The sequence below is a fragment of the Pygoscelis adeliae genome, unplaced genomic scaffold (genome assembly GCF_000699105.1).
Source record: "Pygoscelis adeliae isolate BGI_AS28 unplaced genomic scaffold, ASM69910v1 Scaffold71, whole genome shotgun sequence".
Lineage (NCBI taxonomy): Eukaryota > Metazoa > Chordata > Aves > Sphenisciformes > Spheniscidae > Pygoscelis > Pygoscelis adeliae.
The window spans coordinates 628923-650378 of record NW_008824356.1 but is presented as its reverse complement, the minus strand read 5'-3'; the positions used below and the strand labels follow the sequence as shown (position 1 = coordinate 650378).

General features: G+C 36.8%; 1 protein-coding gene across 3 annotated transcripts in view; it reads left to right on the top strand.

Moving 5' to 3' along the window:
• The window catches only part of STRN3 (striatin, calmodulin binding protein 3), a 48033-nt gene extending 33864 nt beyond the window's left edge, over positions 1 to 14169 (top strand). For all 3 annotated transcript variants that reach the window (XM_009319344.1, XM_009319343.1, XM_009319342.1), the window contains 8 exons: positions 2114 to 2289; positions 2422 to 2469; positions 4823 to 4944; positions 6595 to 6762; positions 7026 to 7166; positions 8575 to 8682; positions 11035 to 11121; positions 11239 to 14169. In XM_009319344.1, coding sequence (XP_009317619.1) covers positions 2114 to 2289; positions 2422 to 2469; positions 4823 to 4944; positions 6595 to 6762; positions 7026 to 7166; positions 8575 to 8682; positions 11035 to 11121; positions 11239 to 11408 — 1020 coding nt within the window. In that variant the 3' untranslated portion in view covers positions 11409 to 14169. The remainder of the gene's footprint in view (positions 1 to 2113; positions 2290 to 2421; positions 2470 to 4822; positions 4945 to 6594; positions 6763 to 7025; positions 7167 to 8574; positions 8683 to 11034; positions 11122 to 11238) is intronic.
• Positions 14170 to 21456: the final 7287 nt, after the last annotated feature.

Sequence of the window (21456 nt, the reverse complement as noted above, 5' to 3'; positions counted from 1 at the left end):
GATTGCAACAGCCATTTTAACAAAAAAAATTTAATGAACTCTTTTCCTTATTTTGAAAAATAAGGACCACTGTATTCAGTCCTGGTTTTCTTGAATGACTCTTCATCACAACTTTAATAGAAATCAGTGTGGTGTGGATGCATGTTGCACCCAAAGAATCCAGGTCTTCTGTCTAATCTGGGACATGTGCTAAAATTAACCATTGCTATTTCAAATGTTTGGCTTTAACTTCTCTAAGCCCCAGATCACCACAAGTGCATGAGGCAACATGAGTTAGCCAGGTGGATGAATACATTACATAATGAGGATTAAAAATATCGAGGGACTCTGCTAGAAAAATACAATTTTATTTTTTTTTCCTTCTCTTAGCCACTTTAGATTCAGGGAGGTGAATGAATATGCAGGTTGGGCTGAAATCTTATCAAGTTTAATGCAGAACTCCAGAATTCTACTCTGTTCCCTGAAACAAAAGATTATTCTTTTTATGAAGCTTGTATATAATATGCAGTGTAGTGCTAAATAACTTAAATCTCAACAAAAATATTGCGGTATTCAGTATATGCTGAAGTAGGAGGATTGGAAACAAAATGCTTTGTTATAAAATGTATTTGTTGGATGGTATTAAAAAAAAAAATGAGGTTACATGTCTGGTATAACAAGTTTCTCTTGCTTGATCTGAATTTGGCATAGTTTGCACTTAAGCCAGAAATTTACATTAATATAAGGGAAAAGCAAATGTCTGCACATCTGTAACTCAGAACAGTAAATTTTATTGTCTGAGCCTTTCTATTTATTTTGGTTAGATAGAATCAAATTTAGGTTGAGCGAGTAGTGGTAATTCAGTCCAGGATATAGATTTGGTCCAAGAATACTTATTACAGTATGTGTTACGTTATGATCTGATTTTTATTTTCAGTCCTGACAGATATAAGGTACTAAGATTTTATTAGCTATGGGAGACTTTAATCTCTTAATAGTGTTGCTGAAAGTATCTTGGGATACTGATTCTGGCCTACAGTTGAGAAACACGCTTTAACAATTACATGGTGAATAGTGTGTAAGGCTGACGATAGGATTAGTTTCCATTCATTGCTAGTTTGCTAATTTTGGTCATCTAACTAAAGTCAGTTTTCTAAACTCCCTTTATAATTACTTGAGAGGAAGAGAGAAGTACCTGCACATGTATTTCTCCTTATGATGGAGGCTTAGGACAAGTGGGATATAGTCTTTTAAGAGTCTACTCTCTGCATAATATAAATTGTGTTCAAAGCTCTAAATTAGTCTCCTGCAGTCACTAGAAGAGCTTGAGATTTTCTGTTAACTTTTCTGAGTTACTTATAATTTCTATTAAGCATCTGTAATTTTTGTATTTTAGCCTAACAGTCTATAGGTTAAGAGTATGAATTGGATGTTCACAATATATAAACTTAACATTTGTATATATTGCTTCACATAGTAACTAAGTGATTGTCTCACGAATATATTTAAAACTCATTAAAGACTTTAAAAATATTTATATGTAATGTTATGTTTAAAATCATGACAAATACGTATTGGAATTTGGATTACCTGTTTCTGCGTACATACCTTCACGTGTAGAAGTATTCAAGAATTACATATGTTTCCTGTCATTCTCAGTCAAGTTACTCATCTGAGGAAGATCACTCACTAGGGACCTGAAGCACATTTTTATTGTGTTTAAGTGATAAATGAGCTTTTCACAGTTGTAATCTCTTCCTTGGGTGCAGAGAACATGATAAGCAATGAAACCTTTATCTTTCTTCAGGGAAGAAGAATTAAAGTATCATTGCACAAAAGGCTTAAAACCAGGTTTTGAAAATCAAGGCTTCTTGTCTGTGTATTCAGCATTGTACTCCGTTCCACTCTGGGACAAAAGAAACTATTACAATAGAAAAATTTGCAGACTACCTTGCATGCTAGAGAGGGAGTTATAGATGCATATAGACAGATCAATAGATAAATGCAAACTTAAGATTGAACATGTGTTAGTTGAATCAAAAATAGCATGTTTTACTAAACTACGGGGAGATATATATTATACATAATTTATAAACCCAAGATAAAATTACTCCTTTCCTTTTCTTTTTTTAAGCTGCCAGCTAATAAAGATGCCTTCCGAAAGACATGGAACCCTAAGTATACGCTACGCAGTCATTTTGATGGAGTGCGGGCGTTAGCTTTTCATCCTGTAGAGCCTGTGCTGGTTACAGCCTCTGAGGACCATACTCTAAAACTTTGGAATTTGCAGAAAACTGTTCCTGCCAAAAAGCAAGTATATGGGTTTTTATAAAACATCAATTGTGTTTCAGATGCCTTTGGAATTGATTAAACTCTTAAATATTTTCAGAGTTTTTCAGTAGAGATTTCATGTAGTGTAATAACTCTTCCTTTCTCTTTCAGGAGTGCCTCTTTAGATGTAGAACCCATCTACACATTTAGGGCCCACATGTAAGTGTTTGACATAATTAATGCTTGATAAATGTATGGTCATTATCTCATGGATTCATAAGACACTTCAGTTTAAAAGCCACAAATGTATTCTATTTTTACATCATATGGACAAGGTCCGTTTATACTTTGTAAAAACAGGTAAATACTGAGTCCCTGTCACGAATTGCACATGATAAAGCAAGGACAGGAAGTGGCAAATGTGGTTAGTTGCAATGGAAAGGAGAGTCTGTGGAAGAAGACAGTGAAATCACCTGAGCGATGCCCATGTCTTGGACTGTGGATTTTATATATAATATGTGAAGAAGATAAAGTAGAATTTATTAGTCTTACCTAGTATCTTCAGATACAGCTCTGAGAAATTAAAAGTACAGATGCAATCATCAGGACCAAAATAAAAAAATGAAAATTGAATGCAGCTTCAATGAGTGAAAAATCAGGAGATCAAGCAAGTGACTAGGAGGGTTCTGAATTTTTTTAGGGGCTTGAACAAGAATAAGAGATAAAATTTCATTGCTAGGATAGGCCAAAGTAGTAGATAGGGCATGGGTATTAATTCATACATATGCCTCTCAGGTCTGGGGGAACTTGAAAAATCAGTGAAAGAATTGTTGTAATCAAAAAGTTGATTAATACCTGAGTAAAGTTCTGATAGCTACAATCAGTTCTCTTGCAATGTCAATCCAGGCTTCCTCCTTTCCTGTCTCAAGTTTGCTTGCTTTGTGTGCAGATGGTGGTTCGTTACACACCGTAACAAATACTCTCATTTCTGATTGCGGTCCAGCCCAAGATCTTGGGAAAGAAGATTACACAAACTAATCTGAAACAAGGAAAGGTCTTTGTTGTGGCAGATGGTGACAATGAGCTAACCTGAATTAAACAATGTTAGTAAAACTTGCAAGTTGAGCTGGGACTTGTAAAACTCCTAGTGATTTTTCAACTCACATTAACTGCTTTATTAGTGCCTGAGTTTCAGTTGCTAATTCTGAATTCTGCTTCCTTCCAATAAGAAGGCAAGACAAAAATGCGCGGTCCGTAGCCAGTTACAGTAGTTTGAGTGTACTTTGCTTATATAACTAAAGATCCAGTCTCCAACCCAGTTAGCAGGTAAGCTTCACGAGAGCTCTTTGTTAAGCATGGATGTGGATAATGCTTCCTGTGCTGGCCTCGACAAAAAAAAAAAAAAAAAAAAATCAGTAGTTTGTATTAGGAAATCTACACATATGATCATCGCCCTCCTCCTTTCCTTAAGCCACTTACTTGATAGAATGTAATGTCTTATTTTTGCACTTACTAGCTGAAGCGTAAAACACTCTTCCCTAGGGCTGGGTGACTAATTTGTCCTCATGTTTAAATACGAGCGTTCTTTTGAGTGATAGAGGGTCACTGACCAATTGAATTCTCCGTCAGATCTCTTTCTCTGTCTAAATTTGGGCTATTGTTTGGGCTTTTATTACTGAGTACCAAAAGGTAAGGTTTGGGGACGTTTTGATACAGAACTGATCCCCACCCTATGACTTCCAATGAGACTGGTTACAAAGTAATTCTACTATTTTTCTCCTCAGGCAGGCTTTGAGCAACATTCCCTTTCAGCCCAGCTTCGTTCTTCCCTTTGCCAAATACGTAGGTGGATTCAACCAATAGTCTTCCTTTTCACCATCTTCAAATATGTAATTCTAGTTTGCTCATCTGCGCTTAAACAACCAGTGAACTCCTTATATCCTGAGTGTGGCCCGTCAAATGAGCCAGGCATCTAATTTTGGGGATATGGTCTTACAATACAGTTAAGCCTGACCTAGTAGTGTGTCCAAAGGAGTAGACCTGCTGCTTCCTTTGGGCTACAGCTTGTGCTTGTCTGACACCACAGCAAACAGGTTGAAGTTAAGCCAGTAGAAGTCGAACTTTGGCCAAAAAGTACTCTTTATGGGATCATTTTTCTGAACCAGTTTACTGGGGCATAGGTTACTGTCAGTTCCTAAAATAGGATGAGAAAATTGGCGGGGGGGAGGAGAGCTACAACCACCTCTTCCAGCACAGCTAGCTATTAGATTGGTATAGATGTACTGTAAAAACGCACTGTTTATAGGTTTAGTTACTGTTGCTTCTGAGAAATAAGATGATGTTCTTTGAATTGCTTGAATTTGGATAGTTTTAGTTAATTTGTTATGAATATTTTAATACAGGTTGGTATAACTTGTTGAGACTTAAAGGTTTTAACATAATTGTTTCTTTGGAGTTTGAATTTTTTTTAAATACTTAATCCAATCCAATTTTTTTTGAAAGTAGATAGCTAATTTTCATTTCTATTCTGTAGGCAGTATCAATAAACTTCCTTTTCTCTGTCTCCCAATAGTGGACCTGTATTGTCATTGGCAATTAGTTCCAATGGAGAACAATGTTTCAGTGGTGGTATTGATGCAACCATCCAGTGGTGGAACATGCCTAGCCCTAATGTGGATCCATATGATACTTATGGTAAGTGTCTTTTAAAAGATAAACAACTCATGACACTTGTCTTCAACACTGATTTTCTGCTTGATGCTAATCTATTTTCTGGAGCTTTTGTGAAATGTAACTGCCATTTATCAACTAAATTGTGTGGTTTCAACTTTTTGTGTGTGGTAAACATTAATTATTTATTCCCACTTGGTGACATACTTTGTACAGAACTGTAATAGGAAGACTGGCAATTTCTGAGGTTTAAACAGTAACGAAAAAATTAATTATAAATTATTTTTTAAGAAGCATGCTTATACTTTGAACCAAAATTCCAAATTTTTGAATGATTATTTCTTCTGATAGGAAATTCTCAGAAAACTAAGATAAGTGTACTCAAATTCTATGTCCCATGTTTCTGATTTGCATCTCAGTTCCCATAACTGATGTCTCTAAAGAGCTCATAACTGCTTGGAAAACTGCGCATCACTCTCCTGCCATTGATGCTGATCAGCATTTTGTGTTTAGTGTAATTCTAAGGGTGCAGTTCCGTGATTGACTGAAGTTTGAATGGGACAGAGTCAAGATTTCTTCCTCTCTCTCTTGTGTCAATGTAATGAATGAGCTAATACAACACTCAGGCTGCATAATTTGTGGCAGAGAGATGGGGAGGGATGGGAGGCAGTGCTGTCTTGCACCGATTTAGGAAGACTGCTACACCCTGTCCCTTAAAACCAATATATAGCTCAAATTGTGCCTCTGCTAAAAATTTACTCAATATAGTCTAATCACTAAAAATGGTCCGATTTCTTCATGTAGGTATAATTGGATTGTTGGTATAATTTTCATGGGCCTCAGACAGAACTCTCTACTCAACTGACAAAGTTATTTTTAAAAGAGAGCGCCCTAATAGGATGTTTTTTCTTCCCTAAAGCTTGTTAGCAGGGTTTTGGGTTGCAAGACCAACTTGTTTTTAATTTCCTGCAAAACTAAATTTTAATGATTGATCTGGCTTTATTCCTTTCCATTTGTCTTTTTCTCTCACTTCTCTACTCAGTCTGCTAGCGAATAGATTAAAAACCCTTCTATAAAAGACAACTATAAAGTATCAGGGAGAAAAAAATAAGAATGTTTTTACCTGTTCCACAACAGAAGTAATCTTGTTTTAATTATTAGGGTGCTTGAGAGTTTTAGAGCATGCCCCTGTGTCAGCAGAGTACACTGAGTTAAAAACAGCATTGGGTATCAGTGTTTAAGTGGAAAGCTGATTTTGTTAGGTGTTTCTGCACCTTTGTACAGAGGAAGGGCTGTGACCAAGCATCTTTAAGATGGTGAATTTGGAGGGAAGAAGCAAGTGCCTCAGAGAGGAGGTGGTACCAAGCGTGTATCATTCTGGAAAAAGGGACATAGTTGTTTGTGGGGTTTTGTTGGTTGGTTTGGTTTTGTGGGTTTTTTTGTTTGTTTGTTTTTCTTTTTTGGTGAGGTTTTTTGGGTTTTTTTGAGAAAGCTGACAGTGGTTGTGCAAAATGACCTCCTGTGTTAATATTCTAGCTCTTGCTTAAACAGGAAGGGCTGGGGGGAATATATGACAGTTTTATGTGGAATTTAATTTATATTGAGTTACAAGAAATACTTATTTAATGTTTCTTCACTAAAAAGGTTTCATTTCTGAACTTTTGTTTTTTCCAGAGCCAAACGTTCTAGCTGGCACATTAATTGCTCACACAGATGCAGTCTGGGGTCTTGCTTACAGCGGTGTAAAGAATCACTTACTATCTTGTTCAGCAGATGGCACTATTAGATTATGGAGCCCACCAGAAAAAATGCCCTGTATTTGCACTTACAATGGAGAGAAAGGTAAGTTTTTGCAGTGGTTTTGAAAATCTGTTATGAGGCAGCTGATGATGCATCCAGGCTCATTATCTCCGTTTATCAAAACGAGGTAACAGGAGTAAAGGGAAAAGATCTTATAATAAAGTAATCCTGGCGCTGTAGCATTACTCTAAAGAAGGGAGTGAATTTCTTATTTAAAGTATGAGTATAAAACAAACTAAATGTTTAAACTGTCAAGAATTTTAAGTGTTTCATTCTTTCTAAAGACATTTTTTTCCTCTTTCTAGAGCATGGAATACCTACATCAGTTGACTTTATAGGTTGTGACCCTGCTCATATGGTGGCATCTTTTAACACTGGCAGCACAGTCATCTATGATTTAGAAACATCCCAGTCAGTGGTAATGCTTTCATCACAAATAGAATCTGGTAAGTAAAGCTCTTCTGTATTAAATATCCATCTTGGATGAGGTACCTTTATCCAAGTTTTATTATGTGGTGAATTAAATGAAAAAGTTTTGCTCCTCTCCTGCATCATGCAATTTGAAAGTTGGTTAGATGCTTAAAGATGCTTGGAACAGACACAATGGAAAAGATTGTGGGTTAGCAGGATTTGAAAGCAGTTAGAGACAGTGAAAGCAACAGGTTTTGTTCTCTAAGGTTTCTCAAAATTCAGTTGTCTGAATTGCATATTAAAACACAGTTTTCATTATATAGCCTTAACATGGAGGATATTAAGCAAATAAGTGAATTAAGCAGAGTATTAGTTCAGTGTAGAATTCTGCACAGATTGTGATTAAACACTCTCTCCTGTGGAACTTTTAATACTAGAAATTCTGTTGCTACAAATAAGGTGCTATGGAGATGTAGCTCTTTAAGAATTGTATGTATCTGATGAAACTCTAGATAGAGGAGCCTTCTTTTCTTGAACTTATGGAAGTGTTCTGTAAGGAAAACCTCCAGTTTCTGGTCATTCCTTTCATTGAAATGAGATCTAAAAGAATAATGCAAGGGGATAATTTGCTTCTCCTCTCCAAGTAGTCCTGTTTACTTAGTGGTTATACTTACAGTATTAAATAGCTTACATAAAGACTTCAACACAGGTTACAAAACTGTAAAAACTATATTCTAGGTGGCTTGTGCAAAAACTGGCATTGACAGTGAGAAAGAACATTGCAAATTGGAGAAATACCTTTCCTAGTTTGAAGAGAGAATCTTAAATGGAATCAACAAAAATTAAGCACAGAAATGAAGGGAACAAGCCTTAAAACACTGGCATATCAAGATAAGAAAATGTTTTTTAAAGAGTATTCTAAAATCTTCTACAGAAAGAGATTCTAAACCATTCATTGTTTCTTTAAGTTGAAGTAAGACGTAAATATATCTGACAGAACCTAATAGGTTAGGTTGACTTCAGTTATTTGGAGCCTATCTTAGCTCAGGGAAAAAAAAACAAACTTTTTTTTGATGTGGAGGTATAAGAGGTGTGTGCTAAACATATTATAGATGCCATAGTTTGTTTCTACTTGGCTAGTGCTGCCCTGCAGTACTTGCTTGGTTTGTTTGCTAGCTCTCTCAAAAATCTTTCATGTGTATAAACCACTTGTACAGCTTTAACCTTACAGTACATTGGCTAGAGTATACCTGGCTTAGCCCCATCTTGTAAAGCAAGAAGCTATTATTTATTTCTTAGGAGATTCATTGATGCTCTGCCTAAAACGTTATTTATATAATATTAGTTAACATAGTAAGCTAAAGTGAAATGCTAAAATATTCTCATTGTAACTTTAATCCTTTGTTTAAGGCAGGTGAATATTTTTTTTTATTTTATTTTCAGGTGTACAATCAAATAATCATATTAACAAGGTAGTAAGTCATCCCACACTTCCTGTAACTATTACAGCACATGAAGATAGACACATCAAATTTTTTGACAACAAAACGGGTAAGGATAAAGAGAACTGAACTTGTATGTATGAATATGTTTAAAGTAAATCTGGATGGACATAGGGAGAATTCATTTTGTAGAAAACTTACTAGTGATGCAGTTTTACACAAGAGAACTTTTGGTGTTCGTAAGATTAAACCTCTTCAGTACCTTTTCTATGAAATAGTGATATTCATTGCAATTGTGACTTCAGCAGTTAGAAAATACTCTCAAAACATGCAGAGATAGTTGTGACGGACAAGAAGGTCCTCTTAAGTTAGCACTTTGCTAATTTATAGATTATGTCTGCCACTTTCTTCCTGTCTTCATCATTTCCATGCTTTTAACTCTAAGCATGTATCAGTTATGTTTTTCAACTCTCAGTAGTAAGGAACATTGCTTAGTACCTATTAGGGCAAGAAATAACCCTAAAGTCATTGTAGTAATGGAATCCTGTCTTATACTTAAGTTGCTGGTTAATTTTATAAAACAGAAAAGGATCTGGAAAAAAGAGGGGAAAGAAGGTTATAGGGAAAAACTGCACAGTCTGTCATGACAAAAAGGTTGGAATAATTGTAAGAATGAACATAGATTTCCTGTTCGTCAAATTACCAGTCACTTCCTGCATGTTATCCTGCCAAAGTTGGAAGAAGAAAAAAAAATCAGCATAAGCTGACTTTAAGTAAGCACATGTACAAAACCCCTGTTTTAAGTGTGTCTGGTTTGGGTGGGGTGGGGGGTGGTGTTCTTGGGTTTTTTGTTTTTAAAAACAAAAAGCTAAGACACCTTTTTTCCCCCTTCTCACCTGCCATGAATGTATGTGTTTGAATTGTGGTCATTAAATGCATTCCAATGATTGTCCTGAAATTAAAATTTATTACTTTAAAGAAACAAAGATTTAGAAGAAGGAGAAAAATCTTGCATGAACAAATAATTGGGTCAAAGACAGGAAACAGACGGTAGAAGTAAATGGTCATTTTGTGAAATAAAAATTACCAAGTCCTGGAGGGATCAGCAGTAGTTCAACATAATGTGAAACATCTGGACAGGGGACAATATGTTGACAGTTTACTGACATTCATTAATTCAGGGTATTAAAGATGAAGAACGGAAGATCTTAATAGACTTAAAAGCAGGCAGATTAAATTCCATGTGGATAAATGTGAAACGATGCATGTAAGGAAAAACAAACTTTATAATATAAAATAATAATCCCTGGTCTGACTGTTCTTACTCAAGGTAGAACCTCGGAGTTATAAGAAGAGGTTGAATGAAAATGTCAGTTTGGCACTTAGCAGTCAGAACAGCAAAATGAATGTTAGGAGGAAGGAAAGGAGTAAACAACAAAAAGAATCATTGTTAATACCTTTGTATGAATTCTTGGTGTATCCACATGCATACTTTGTGTTACTCCAGTCTCCCTTATCTCAAAAGGGATACAGCCAAATTAAAATGTTTCAGGGAATGGCTAAAAAGATGATGAGGTACCTTCACTAGCATTTAGCTTCTTCAGGAAGAATCTTAGAAACTAAATAGGCTGAGATTCTTCAGGAAGACAGACAACTGGGCAAAGATTATATACCTTCTTCATGTTAGTCATGGTTTTTAGGAATTTATTTGCTCTTTTTTCCAATACATGAACTAAAGTTTAGTTGATAACCCCCAACAGGTGACAGGTTCAAAACAGAAAGAGGTGGTTGTTCTTATAATGTGCAGTTAAACATTCTGGAACTCCTTCCAAAAATCATCATGAGATGCTAAAAGATGTTACTAAGAGTCCAGGAATGGAAGCCACTGAAAAGAAACACAGTAAGAGTAGTTGAATGCAGAGATAACACCTCTGGTTTGTGACATAACTGAACAGTTAATTATTAGAGGCTGGAGAGTATTCTGGGCAAGTATCACTTACAGTTGCCTTGTTTTTATTTTCTGCCCTGGTTTATCACCAATAGCCTCTCTCCTAGTGATGGCAGAGTTAGATGGACCTTTGGTATGACTCAGTAAATCTCTTTTTACAAAGCTTCATCAACACTTTGTCCTACTGGGGCAGGTATTAGGACATTTAAGGGACTAAAAATTGAGGTTCTCGCCCAGTCATTTTAGGATTGGTCTTCATTGTCACTGCTACCAGTAAAGATGCCAGATGGATAAAAAGAGTGCTTACAATGGGAATGCCTTTTTGAGAGTTGTGTATCACTTACCCATATGCTTATACAAGAGTCTGCAGTTGAAACTTAATAATTTCTAATACAATTGTATCATTCAGATATTATTGGAATCTAAATAAGCATGTTATTCTATATTACATGTAATGTTATTTTTAAAAGAAACAATACTTCGCAGGAAATTCACTGTTTATTTTTCTTTTAGGTAAAATGATCCATTCTATGGTTGCTCACTTGGATGCTGTCACAAGTCTAGCTGTAGATCCTAATGGAATCTATTTAATGTCTGGAAGTAAGGGTTTTGTCATATTCTGTATGCTCTAGAAATTTTGCATTTGTCATGCATTTAAGTGTCTGACAAATCTAACTTTGTCTTTTGTCTTTTTTTTTTTCTTTTTTTCCTAAACAGGCCATGATTGTTCCATTAGGTTATGGAATTTCGACAGCAAAACATGTGTGCAAGAAATAACAGCTCATAGGAAAAAGCTGGATGAATCAATTTATGATGTAGCATTTCATCCGTCAAAAGCGTATATTGCCAGTGCAGGAGCTGATGCCCTTGCCAAAGTATTTGTGTGACATAGCAGAACAAACCTGCGTCATAACAGCAGGTCTGTTTGGACAAAAAAGAGGGAATGCGTCACTGCCATCAATGATAAGGTTACCAATAAGACACTACATCTGATCTGCCTGAGTGAAGGCTCTTATGTGGGGCAGGTATAAGTTGGTGAAAAGTCACCGCATCTTGAACAATGTCAGGCTCATTCATTTAACTGTAATTACTGTATTTGGGGGGGTGGGAAGAAATACAAAAAAGAAAACCAGTATTTGTAGCCTTGACTGGATATGAACTGAGCGTATGTCTGTTCTTTAGGTGTCTTTAAGCAAACGTGGAGTCTGATCTTACAAAAGACTTTTATTTTGGACTCTGTGTGCTGCCTTAGGGTTAGGAATGTGGTGCTCTTGTGGGGGGAAGTGAGCTCCAAGAGTAGCTTTCTTTTCATCTCTTAGTAATCTTCTGTTTATCAGTTGAATGCCACAGATTCCCCTTTTAAACTTTTATTTTGCTTTAAAGAAAAGGAAATTTAACTTAAAATATTTTAGCATTAGTTGCACAAAATGTTTGGATAAAATTCTAGTTTTTATAAGTCTTTTTATATATTTAGCCTGTCACAACAGTGCTCAAGATTGTATTGATAATGTTTTTCTGCATTATAGAACCCTAAAACACAGAGATCTCACTGACCCGCTGCCGTGTAACCACACTCTTCCCTTCTTTTGCCTAATACAGCTCAGCTAAGTCCTTGCATAAGGATGCTAATTCATCATCATCGCGTAACTGTCTTCATAAATAAAGGACTGTAAAATGTGTTCAAATGAAACACAGAGGGGTTAACACCCCCGAATGAACTCTTTAAAAAAAAAAAAAAAAAAATTAATCTTGGCATCCTATCACTATGTGATATTTTGTACATCTTACTGTATTTACGAGTTTATTTATCAAGGATTACCCATCTTGCTAATGGCCTATTGTTATTTATTTCACTTTTTGTTGGTCTTTATATCCTTTTATGTAGTGTGTTAAAGGGCCCTGTATATCTATCATGGCACTCTTTGAACAGTCTAAAATAGATGAGACAAATGGGACATCTGACAATTCTAAAGTTGCAAACCAAGAATTTCTTTTTCTTCTGGTTAAGTACCTGGAGTGGAGTTGATTCCAAAAAACAATCTTGTTTCAGAACTTTTGGAGTGAAAAATATTTTTATTTGCGTTTCAAATAGAATACAAAAGTAGTTGATTCAAGATTCATAAATCTGTTGTGTTTTGACTAGTTATTCCCTGCTTTTATTTTATTTTCAGATGTGCTTCAGTTTATGGTGTAACTAAAGATTTTGTTTGTGTAATGCATGATTAATACAATAAAGTATTTTTTCTAGTCTTCCACAAAACTTTTCTGATCAGTTTGCGAGTTTTGATGAGTTTTGTAAGGTTTCTGTTTTACAAACTATGAATCAGCAAATTTTTAAGATTGTACCACATAGCAAAAGTACAGCTGTTGAAAAATGATGTATATAAAATGCATATAATAAATATTAAATGGTGTACCTGTATGTTACTGTTGGCTATATTATTTTGTGTTGCACAGTTTGAAAGTGTCATTCTACAAATTACTAAATTAGGTCTAAATTTTAGCAAAATGACCATTTGTTTTTTATGCTTATAAGCTGCTTTGCTTTTGGAAAATTGTAATAGTTGTCTGGATGTCAACCAACTGTTCAGTTTCAAGCAGCAGTACCCACATATAAGAACATGTTTCCACAATATTTTAAAAGAATTTTACAAGAACAAATTGAAAGTTGCTAGTGTATTCTTAGAGCCTTTATAAAATGATAATCACACTGTTTTTCACTATGTCTGTATATGAAGTGATTCTCAAGTGATGTAGGAGGCAGAAAGATACTCCATTTTTATTTCAAACTGCCACCGAATCATTGTGTTGAATTTAAAAAAAATAAAATGCTTATAATTTGCCTATATGTCAAATGTTACCTATTAACTTTTGTCCATTTCTTTACAAGTCCTCCAATAAAGATGATGCGCAAAAGGGCAATCTTTCTGCAAAAGGCTAAGCTGCAGGTCAAGATTTAGCTACTCTGTGATGAGTCACTTTCCTGAAAGTGTATCAGCAGAAACAGAATGCCACAATATGAATCTTAGATTTTTCATGTAAAAGTATTATGCTTAGGTATAAATTACCTTAAGCTGGAACATGTTCCTGTAAGTGGTTGTAACTGTATTGTTTCATGTAAGTTTCCAGTTTTACAGTGAGAATGTATCTCATGCCATCTCATGTCAAGCAAATTAGATTAAAAAAAAAAAAAAGGAAAAAAAGGTGCTCATTGTAGGCAGAATACTGCAGTTATATTCTGAAATTAATTTTGTTTTAGTAATAATGTTACGTTGTTTGAAATGTTACAGTAAATTATAATTGTATAGAAATTGGAGAATTTCGTCCTTTATCATGAAGATTGAGGTGAGGCCTTTCAGTAACTGCTTGTAGGACACTAAGACTTTACTTTTGACAGTAACATTCAGCTGATTTGCACTTTTTGTTCCTTCCAGTCTAAAGCATTCAACTAATCAACAGACAAGAGAGTATTTGAATTTTATTGGAAGTAATTTCATAATCGCCTTTTCTGAAGCCAAACATTGTTTCTGGCAGCTTTTCCAGATTGCTGCATTTTAATGCTTAAATGAAATGTGATTGTTTAATAAACATTGCCATGCATAACATTTACCTTTTTTTTTTAATTGTATTAAAATTGAAATGGTAAAACCAAAAATATTTGCTTATCTTCCTTAATTGAAATCTTCATGGTCGTCTTAGTTCACTAATGCATAATGGATCAAATGCTGTAGTGAGGCTTCATTTATTGAATATTGACAATAATCTCTAATACAGTCTTAGTTTATTTATTGTGGGGTATAACATGCTAAAACCTTTATTTGTTTTTCGTTTAGAACAGAAGAGCTGTAGTACTGGTGATGGGAAAAAATGATAGTGCTGACATAAGTGTTTTCATTTAGCAAAACCACCTCAACTTATGAAAGGACTGATTTACTTCTCTTTTGTAAGTAAGACCCAAAGGACTTTGCGCTCAGAACCTGAATGGAAAGATATCTAAATGTGTTTAATAATACATTTAGCATTTAGGGTATGATTGATGTAACAGACTTACTCCCCATCTTGCTTCTTATTGTAGAAACTGTTCTAAGCAGAGGAGTGGTGACTGTAGTCCAGCATCTTGTCTACATAAATATCAAATGCATCTGAAAAAGGGTGTAACAAGCCCTGATCAAGAACCTTCCCTAATTTAGAAAACCTAAGGAAGAATTTATTTCCCAGGAGATAATTGGTACACTTTTCTAGTGGAAGAACTCTGTGGGCTTGAGGATACTTTATCAGAGGCTGTCCATTTCTCCTATTCTATGTTAATTTATTTTGAAACTGATAGCACTCTCTGTCTTGGCATACTCTTACTATTATGTGCTTCTCTAGCACTTCCCATCTCAAGTTAGTGGAAAGCTTCTTGGTCACACAGTGCTGACTGCTCTTCCTTCTAGCTACTATATCAAATAAAAGGCGTCTCAAACAAATGCATCCCAGTTGAGCAACTGGTGTTTTTTCAGGGAGGCTAAACACACAGATAAGGTGGTGTACACAAATCCTGCTGGGAAAATGAGTGTAACTTTTTTTCCTCCCAGATAAGGTACATGGCATGAAAATACAACTGACTTTACCTTTTAGTTGTGCTTGGTTTCACTACAGTGTGTGTGTGTGTGTGTCTGTATATTTATGTATTTATGTTCTTTTTTTAAGAACTTTTTAAAAAGAAAAAAATTAACAAAACCAGAAGGCTCTGGAATTGTTTTTAAATGCTACATCTGAGGTAAGCATGAATGAAGGTTTAAGTTCTGTATTTAATACTTGCTCTGTTGATACTCGGAGAATACACATCCTTGAGTCCTGTGCAAATGAAATGGCTTATATTAATAGATTTTTTAAAATAAATAGTTCAAGCTACAAAACATTATAAATTTCATAAAAATACATTGCTTTGTTTTCTAGTTTTAACATAAAACCAAATTTTGACTGACTTGATAATGGGAAACCGCATACTTTCTTTTTAGTCCTCCTTCTTACCTGGATATCTTAATGGCCCCCCACAAGAGAAGTCATCTAGACTTTCTGAAAGTGCGCGTATAGCCATAAAATATTTCTATTTTTGAATATTTAGAGAGTAAGGAAGTTAATTTAACTCTGGCGAGATCCTTAGGAATGAAAAGGAGGCAATGTGAGGTAGCTGAGGTCATAAAGCTCTTGTTTTCAAGAATCACTGAACCTCTGACTTCAGTGCTGTAAAAGTCTCTGCTGAAGACAGTAAAGTGAAAGTTGTTGATGTGTACCTTAGCAGTAGCTATGGTTTAATTTCTTTAGATACACATCAAACTGAACAGATGTCAGTGAGGCCTGGTTTGGTTTTTTCTTTTGTAATCTAGAACTGTATTAGGAGATCCTTAGTTTTCCAATTATTGATTCCCATACATCTTGAATTTGGTATTGATAATATTTCCTCCTGGAAGGTCACGTCTAGTTTTCCTGAAGCAAAATAACTGGGGAGGCCAAGCCTTAGCCATCCTAGCACACTGACAGTGTCTAGGAGCAGTGCTAGGGCATTTAATATGGCAGTAGAAGAATTCTTGCTTTGATTTTATGTAGTGCTATAACATAACATTGTCAGAGTAACACTAAATCTCTAGCATGCTCTCTTAACTGGAGGAGAGAGAAGAACTGATTCCTACAAGCATATGGCTCCACTTTATGTTCTCTGTTGGGACCCTAAGCTATTGATGGCTATTAGCTATTGACCTCTAACAAACAGCAAGTAGCAACTTTAACTGTTTAGTATCTTCATACGCAAACAACATAGTTGTCTTCAGTTATGTGGAGAATATCTATAGTGTTCTGTTATGTAAATCTTACCAGTGCTGTGAGACTTCTGATGATCTCATTTTAAATTGATTCAAATTAATGGATTTAGTATGGAATTAAAAACTTTCTAAACTAAAGGATCAGTGCTGTGAATTTATATATTTGTAAAACTGAGACTACGGGTAGGAATTTAGTAGTGATCTTGTACTAGCTGTGTGGGTTAAAGGCTGCCTCTCTTAAACTGAGTATTATTGGGAGCTATATCTGTTTTTATCAATACTTTTGTATTTGCTTTGCCCTATTCTTTACAAATGGCGTTAATCCTTTGAAAAGTGATGGTCTTTCAAATAAAACTAAAGATAATGTTAGCTTAATTATTATGTGGCTTGTAGAATTGTTCATTTCTATCACAAAAGATACGGGGTGAGATTTATAACCTCTTAAGGTGAAATGCTCCATTCTACTTCAGAGAGTACTGGACACCTTAGAATAAATATTTCACTTGATGATCACACACAAAAGTGTTTGCTTTTGGGATGTCTTTGACTTGGCTGTATCGGAGACCCTTTAGCCTGAAGGGAGAACACCACCATAAGAGAATGATTTGCAGCTCTATCTTCAGGTTCCTTTCTGACAAAAAACAAATAGGATCGGCTGTGTGACCAAGGTTTTTTTTTTTTTTAAGCAGTTTGCAATGTAACTTGAAGATGAGCTTTTTGCAGCTGAACATTTTTGATACTATTATAAAGATTTTTAATTGTATTCGGTCTTAAGCATTCATTAGTGCTAGCTGACTTGCTAACTTCTTTCTCCCATCTGCTTTTCTCTCTCAACTCTCAGCTCTTCTTGAAAGCTCCAGAGGCTTTGAGAAACCTGTAGGAGGAAAGAGTAGCTCGTATAAATGTTAGTTTGTGAATCCATGCGTGGTCTACAGAAATATATGTCCATTTGAACTCTTGAGTTGAGAGGATGACTTTATAAGCTCGGTGCATAGAGGCTGGGACAGAGCTGATGGGGGCTCACCTGGCAGTGCCACCTGGAGGAGGTGATAATGGCTGCTTCTGGACTGGGGACTGAGTGGGGCTGCAGAGTCCAGCAGCAAGCTGTGAGTAGGCAGGGCAGAAGAGACGTTGCCCTCCCTGCCTGCAGCCATTTAGGTGTTGGTGGAGGGGGAGAGCTGCTCACGTTCTCCACTGTTGGTCTCACACCCCTGAGGTGCTTCCTGAGACTTCTCCCTTGCCTCCACCTGCAGCTTGACTTGCCGTGTAACTGTTGGGAGCTGTCACTTCTCCTCTGGCTGCCAGCCTGGGGAGATCCCGGTGAGTTTGGAGGCTGGGCAGGGGGAGTGACCGACTGCATCTTGGCGCTCCCCAGACAAAGCCTGAGAGCTGCCGGGTTTTCGCTCATGAGTGGCGGCTGGCCAAAAGGATGTGTTTTTCCCTCATGAAAGGAGGCTTGGCCCAGGGGCTTGTATGCTATTGGTGACTTTCTGGTGGCCAGCCTGGCTGGCTTTTTTAAGCAGATTTTTTCCTATTGTTTCAGGTGTCTTTCCGCTCCAGTTGCTCTTTCGTACCCTGAAATGGGTGGATTTCTTCTTGTTGAGTGGCTTTTTTAATGAATATGTGGGTTTTTATCTTTCTAGAGAAAAAGCTTTTCTGAGGAAAAAGCTTCTCATTTGGTTAGGGGCATCTTGCATCTAAGCTCGTCAGACTTATAATTCAGTGTGAATAAAGAGCTCCTGCTTCATGCAGAAGTAATGTCTTCCTTCCTTGAAATCTCAGCCACGGCTGGGAGCAAAGAAACCCAAACCCTTTAGCTCCCTTGGGAAAACATCCTGTGTGCAGCAGGCAGGGAGGCACCCAGGAGGGTGCGGGGCCCTTGCTGCTGCCTCTTGCACAGGCGGGCTGCCACGGCTCAGCTGGTGAGAAGTATCGGGCCTCTGGGAGAAGCAGTTGGTGGCTGCGGGTGCTGGTGGCAGGAGCTCAAAAGCAGAAGCTCTTGCAAAGTCCTGCAGACACTCTGCATGCAGTGGCAGTACACTGAAGTCTGTGTCATGGCTCTGTTTTATGTGCCTGGTGTGTGTGGTGGGCTGGTCGGTAGCCAGAGGTTTCTCCTGGATTACCTTATGTGGAGTTTTTCTGTGTTACTTAGAAATACCATTGCATCTTAATGACAGCAAACCTTTTTAAATGCTTTTCAATACCACTTCATTGCTAGGGTAGTTTTTAGCAAAACAGGAGCTGTATTTCAGCTTCCTGAATTAGTGCTGTGACTCTCGTCTTTGATAACTCAGGTAACTGATTCTGCAGGTCTTAATAAGTGTAGTTTTCTGTTAAGATAATTTAGCTAAGAGTTGCCGTACAGAAGAATTTCTGAGAAGCTGGAAATATTTTCCCCAATCTGAGTGATCTAACACCTGAGCTTCCATGGTGCATATGCATTACATTCTGTCAGAAACTTTTTTTTTGGCAGATACTTGGGCTTACAGAGGCAACTGATCATGGTCAGTTTCTCTTAATTGTGTGTGTTAGTCTAGTCTCTGTTTAGATTTGAGCAAATCAGACCCTTGGGGAGTAAAGACCTTGTTGATGTATTCGCTACCAGCATGCTGTGCCAGACAGTTCTGTTTTGTTTCTAAACTGGCTCCTAGTCCTCACCAGAATTAGTAGTTCAACAGGACAAAGTTGTGTACCTCACCCCATTTAGAATATTCAGATGGGAGAAAGCTGTTGTCTTCCCATCTTCCTTTTCTGAGCTAGTAGTATATTATTAAAATACCCGAGAGTAAGTGTCAGAGAGTTCTGGAAATTATATAATAGTTAATTTGGTTTTGATTAAAAATTACTGTTTTAATGGTATAGATTGTTTGATTTGAAACTTAACGAAAATTTAAAAGTAGTGCTAAGTTAGTATGTATGCCATTTTTTTCCATCTAATTCAAATTATTTTCCTAAACTTTGCTAGTCTTTGCTCAGACTTTTGACTTGTTGTCTCTAACTTGTATTCTTTGGCAGATAATTGTTTATCATGTTTGTAATCTGATCACATACACCAGGGCAGAAAAATAGTTCTTATCCCTTTGGTTACATTCTACCATACTCTGATTGCTGTTAAGTAGTAAAGGCTGTATCTGACCTCAGCGGAGGTTGGAAAAGTTTAGTTAGCATTTGCTAGCAAAAACAGCTACACAGGATTCCCATGCCGGTGTCTTAGGAACTGGTCCAGTATGAAGTTCAGCTGTAGGTTCGGTTATGCCCTGAGGCTGAGGGTATACTCAAACCGACAGCGCCTGGCTTCCAGGAGAGTGCCCTCAGGGTGAGGTTAGGCTTCTTGGCAGCCGGGGAGCGATGCTACCTGCTCCTTTTGGCTGTAGTAAACAAACTGGCCAACGCAGTGCCATTTCCCTTCATAGTCCTGGGATGGCTAGAGTTCAGCTGACCCTGCTAGCATTTGCAGACTGCTCCGGTGGTGGGATGGAAAGAAGAATAGTAAGGACACATTATTCACTTGTATGTAGACACAGATGAATGTAAATATATTTTAGAGTGATAAAACAAAAATACCCTTCAGGTAATGAAAGTGGCTTATGGTCAAGGATACTTCACTAACCAAACTTGATTGTTTGAAAGGCAAGGAAATTTTGATCCTAATGAGATTAAATTTAAACTGGGCAGTGTGCTTCAAAGCAGAGATTAAGCCCTTGGATTTTATCATAGACTGCAAATTTTCAGGACGTATTCTTCCTTCAGCTGAAGCCAGAGGCAAAATTCCTATTGAAGCCAAAGCGGGCAAAAGCATGTGTGCTCCAGTTGATAGACATACATAACTGGAAAGCTACTCATACTTAAATTATAAACTGTTCGGTGGATGTTTCCATATATTTGGTGTCTATATTTGGATGGCAGTTGATCACAAGATATTCAAACACATTCTGCTTCAGCTTCTCAAGAAAACCCTTTATGTTCACTGTCCCAGGACCAAACCAAAGCCAGTCAGTAAGATTTTTTTGGATTGGTTTTCTTAGGCTGGGGGATCTAAGCCTCCAGTTTCCAGGCGGTTTGTTAAAGATACAAGTCGATCTTCTTTGACAATGTGCTCAGGCCTTGTGTGCAACAGAGACATTTTCTGATTTTTGTGGCTTTGATGCTTTCTGGAGCTGACTTACCCTTCAGCCTAATGAAAGGAAAGAAAGTGCTGAGAAAACTAGAATCTCTGCGTTTAAAAGCAGTGACTTTGGTGGAGTTTCATAGTGATATTGAGAGTTGCCCCATTAGAACCATGGCTTAAAATCAAGGCATAAAAAGTTGTCACTGCTTTTCTTCCTCAGAACAGGGGGAAAGAAAATACAATATTTGTATTGTATGGTGCCATACTTGGTAGAAGAGAAGACCAACATGACAACACTAATATGAATTGCAATTAGACATAATTAAGAACATTTATGAGAGGAACAACTGTTCTGATGAAACTTTTCTACTTCATATGTGCCAAATCCTTCCTGTTCTTCCCCCTCTCTTCCTGCCTCAAAATTTACTTCATAAGTTGTAGAGATGTAGAGACATTGGCTTTTGATGCAAATGGTTTTTGGCTTGTTACTACATAGCTCTTCTTTATTGGCATTGATTTTGAAAGGCAAAGTAAATAGTCAAAGTTATTATTTTCTCTTAAGAATCTTAGGATGGTCTTACTGTTGGATTTTTCTTGTTCTTTGCTGGTTCAATATTAATTGAAGTCGACCTTTATCACTGCTTGTGAAACTGAGTCCTGTTCATCTTGCACTCTGCTTGAGGATGTAATATAAAAGACTTTTGCTACCAGGTCGCAGGTCTGGCAGTATGAAACCTTCTCTGCAGTTCACTGACCTTCAGTCCTGGACTGTATACCTGCTTTTCCTGTATACTGCACTTGTCAGACAAGTGTACAGCTAGAAAGTGTCACGCTATCAAAAGATGTATATACAAGGTGATCCATGGTCAGAGAGGATCTAAATGCTTACGATTTGTGTGAGGTGTAAAATTTGAGGTGCCTTGGAATTGGAATCGGAAACCCTGGCCTGGGTCCGGAGGCATTCTCTGCAGAGCCAGGGGCCATGCCAGGGTCTTGGGATAAAAATTCTCAGTGAATGAAAGA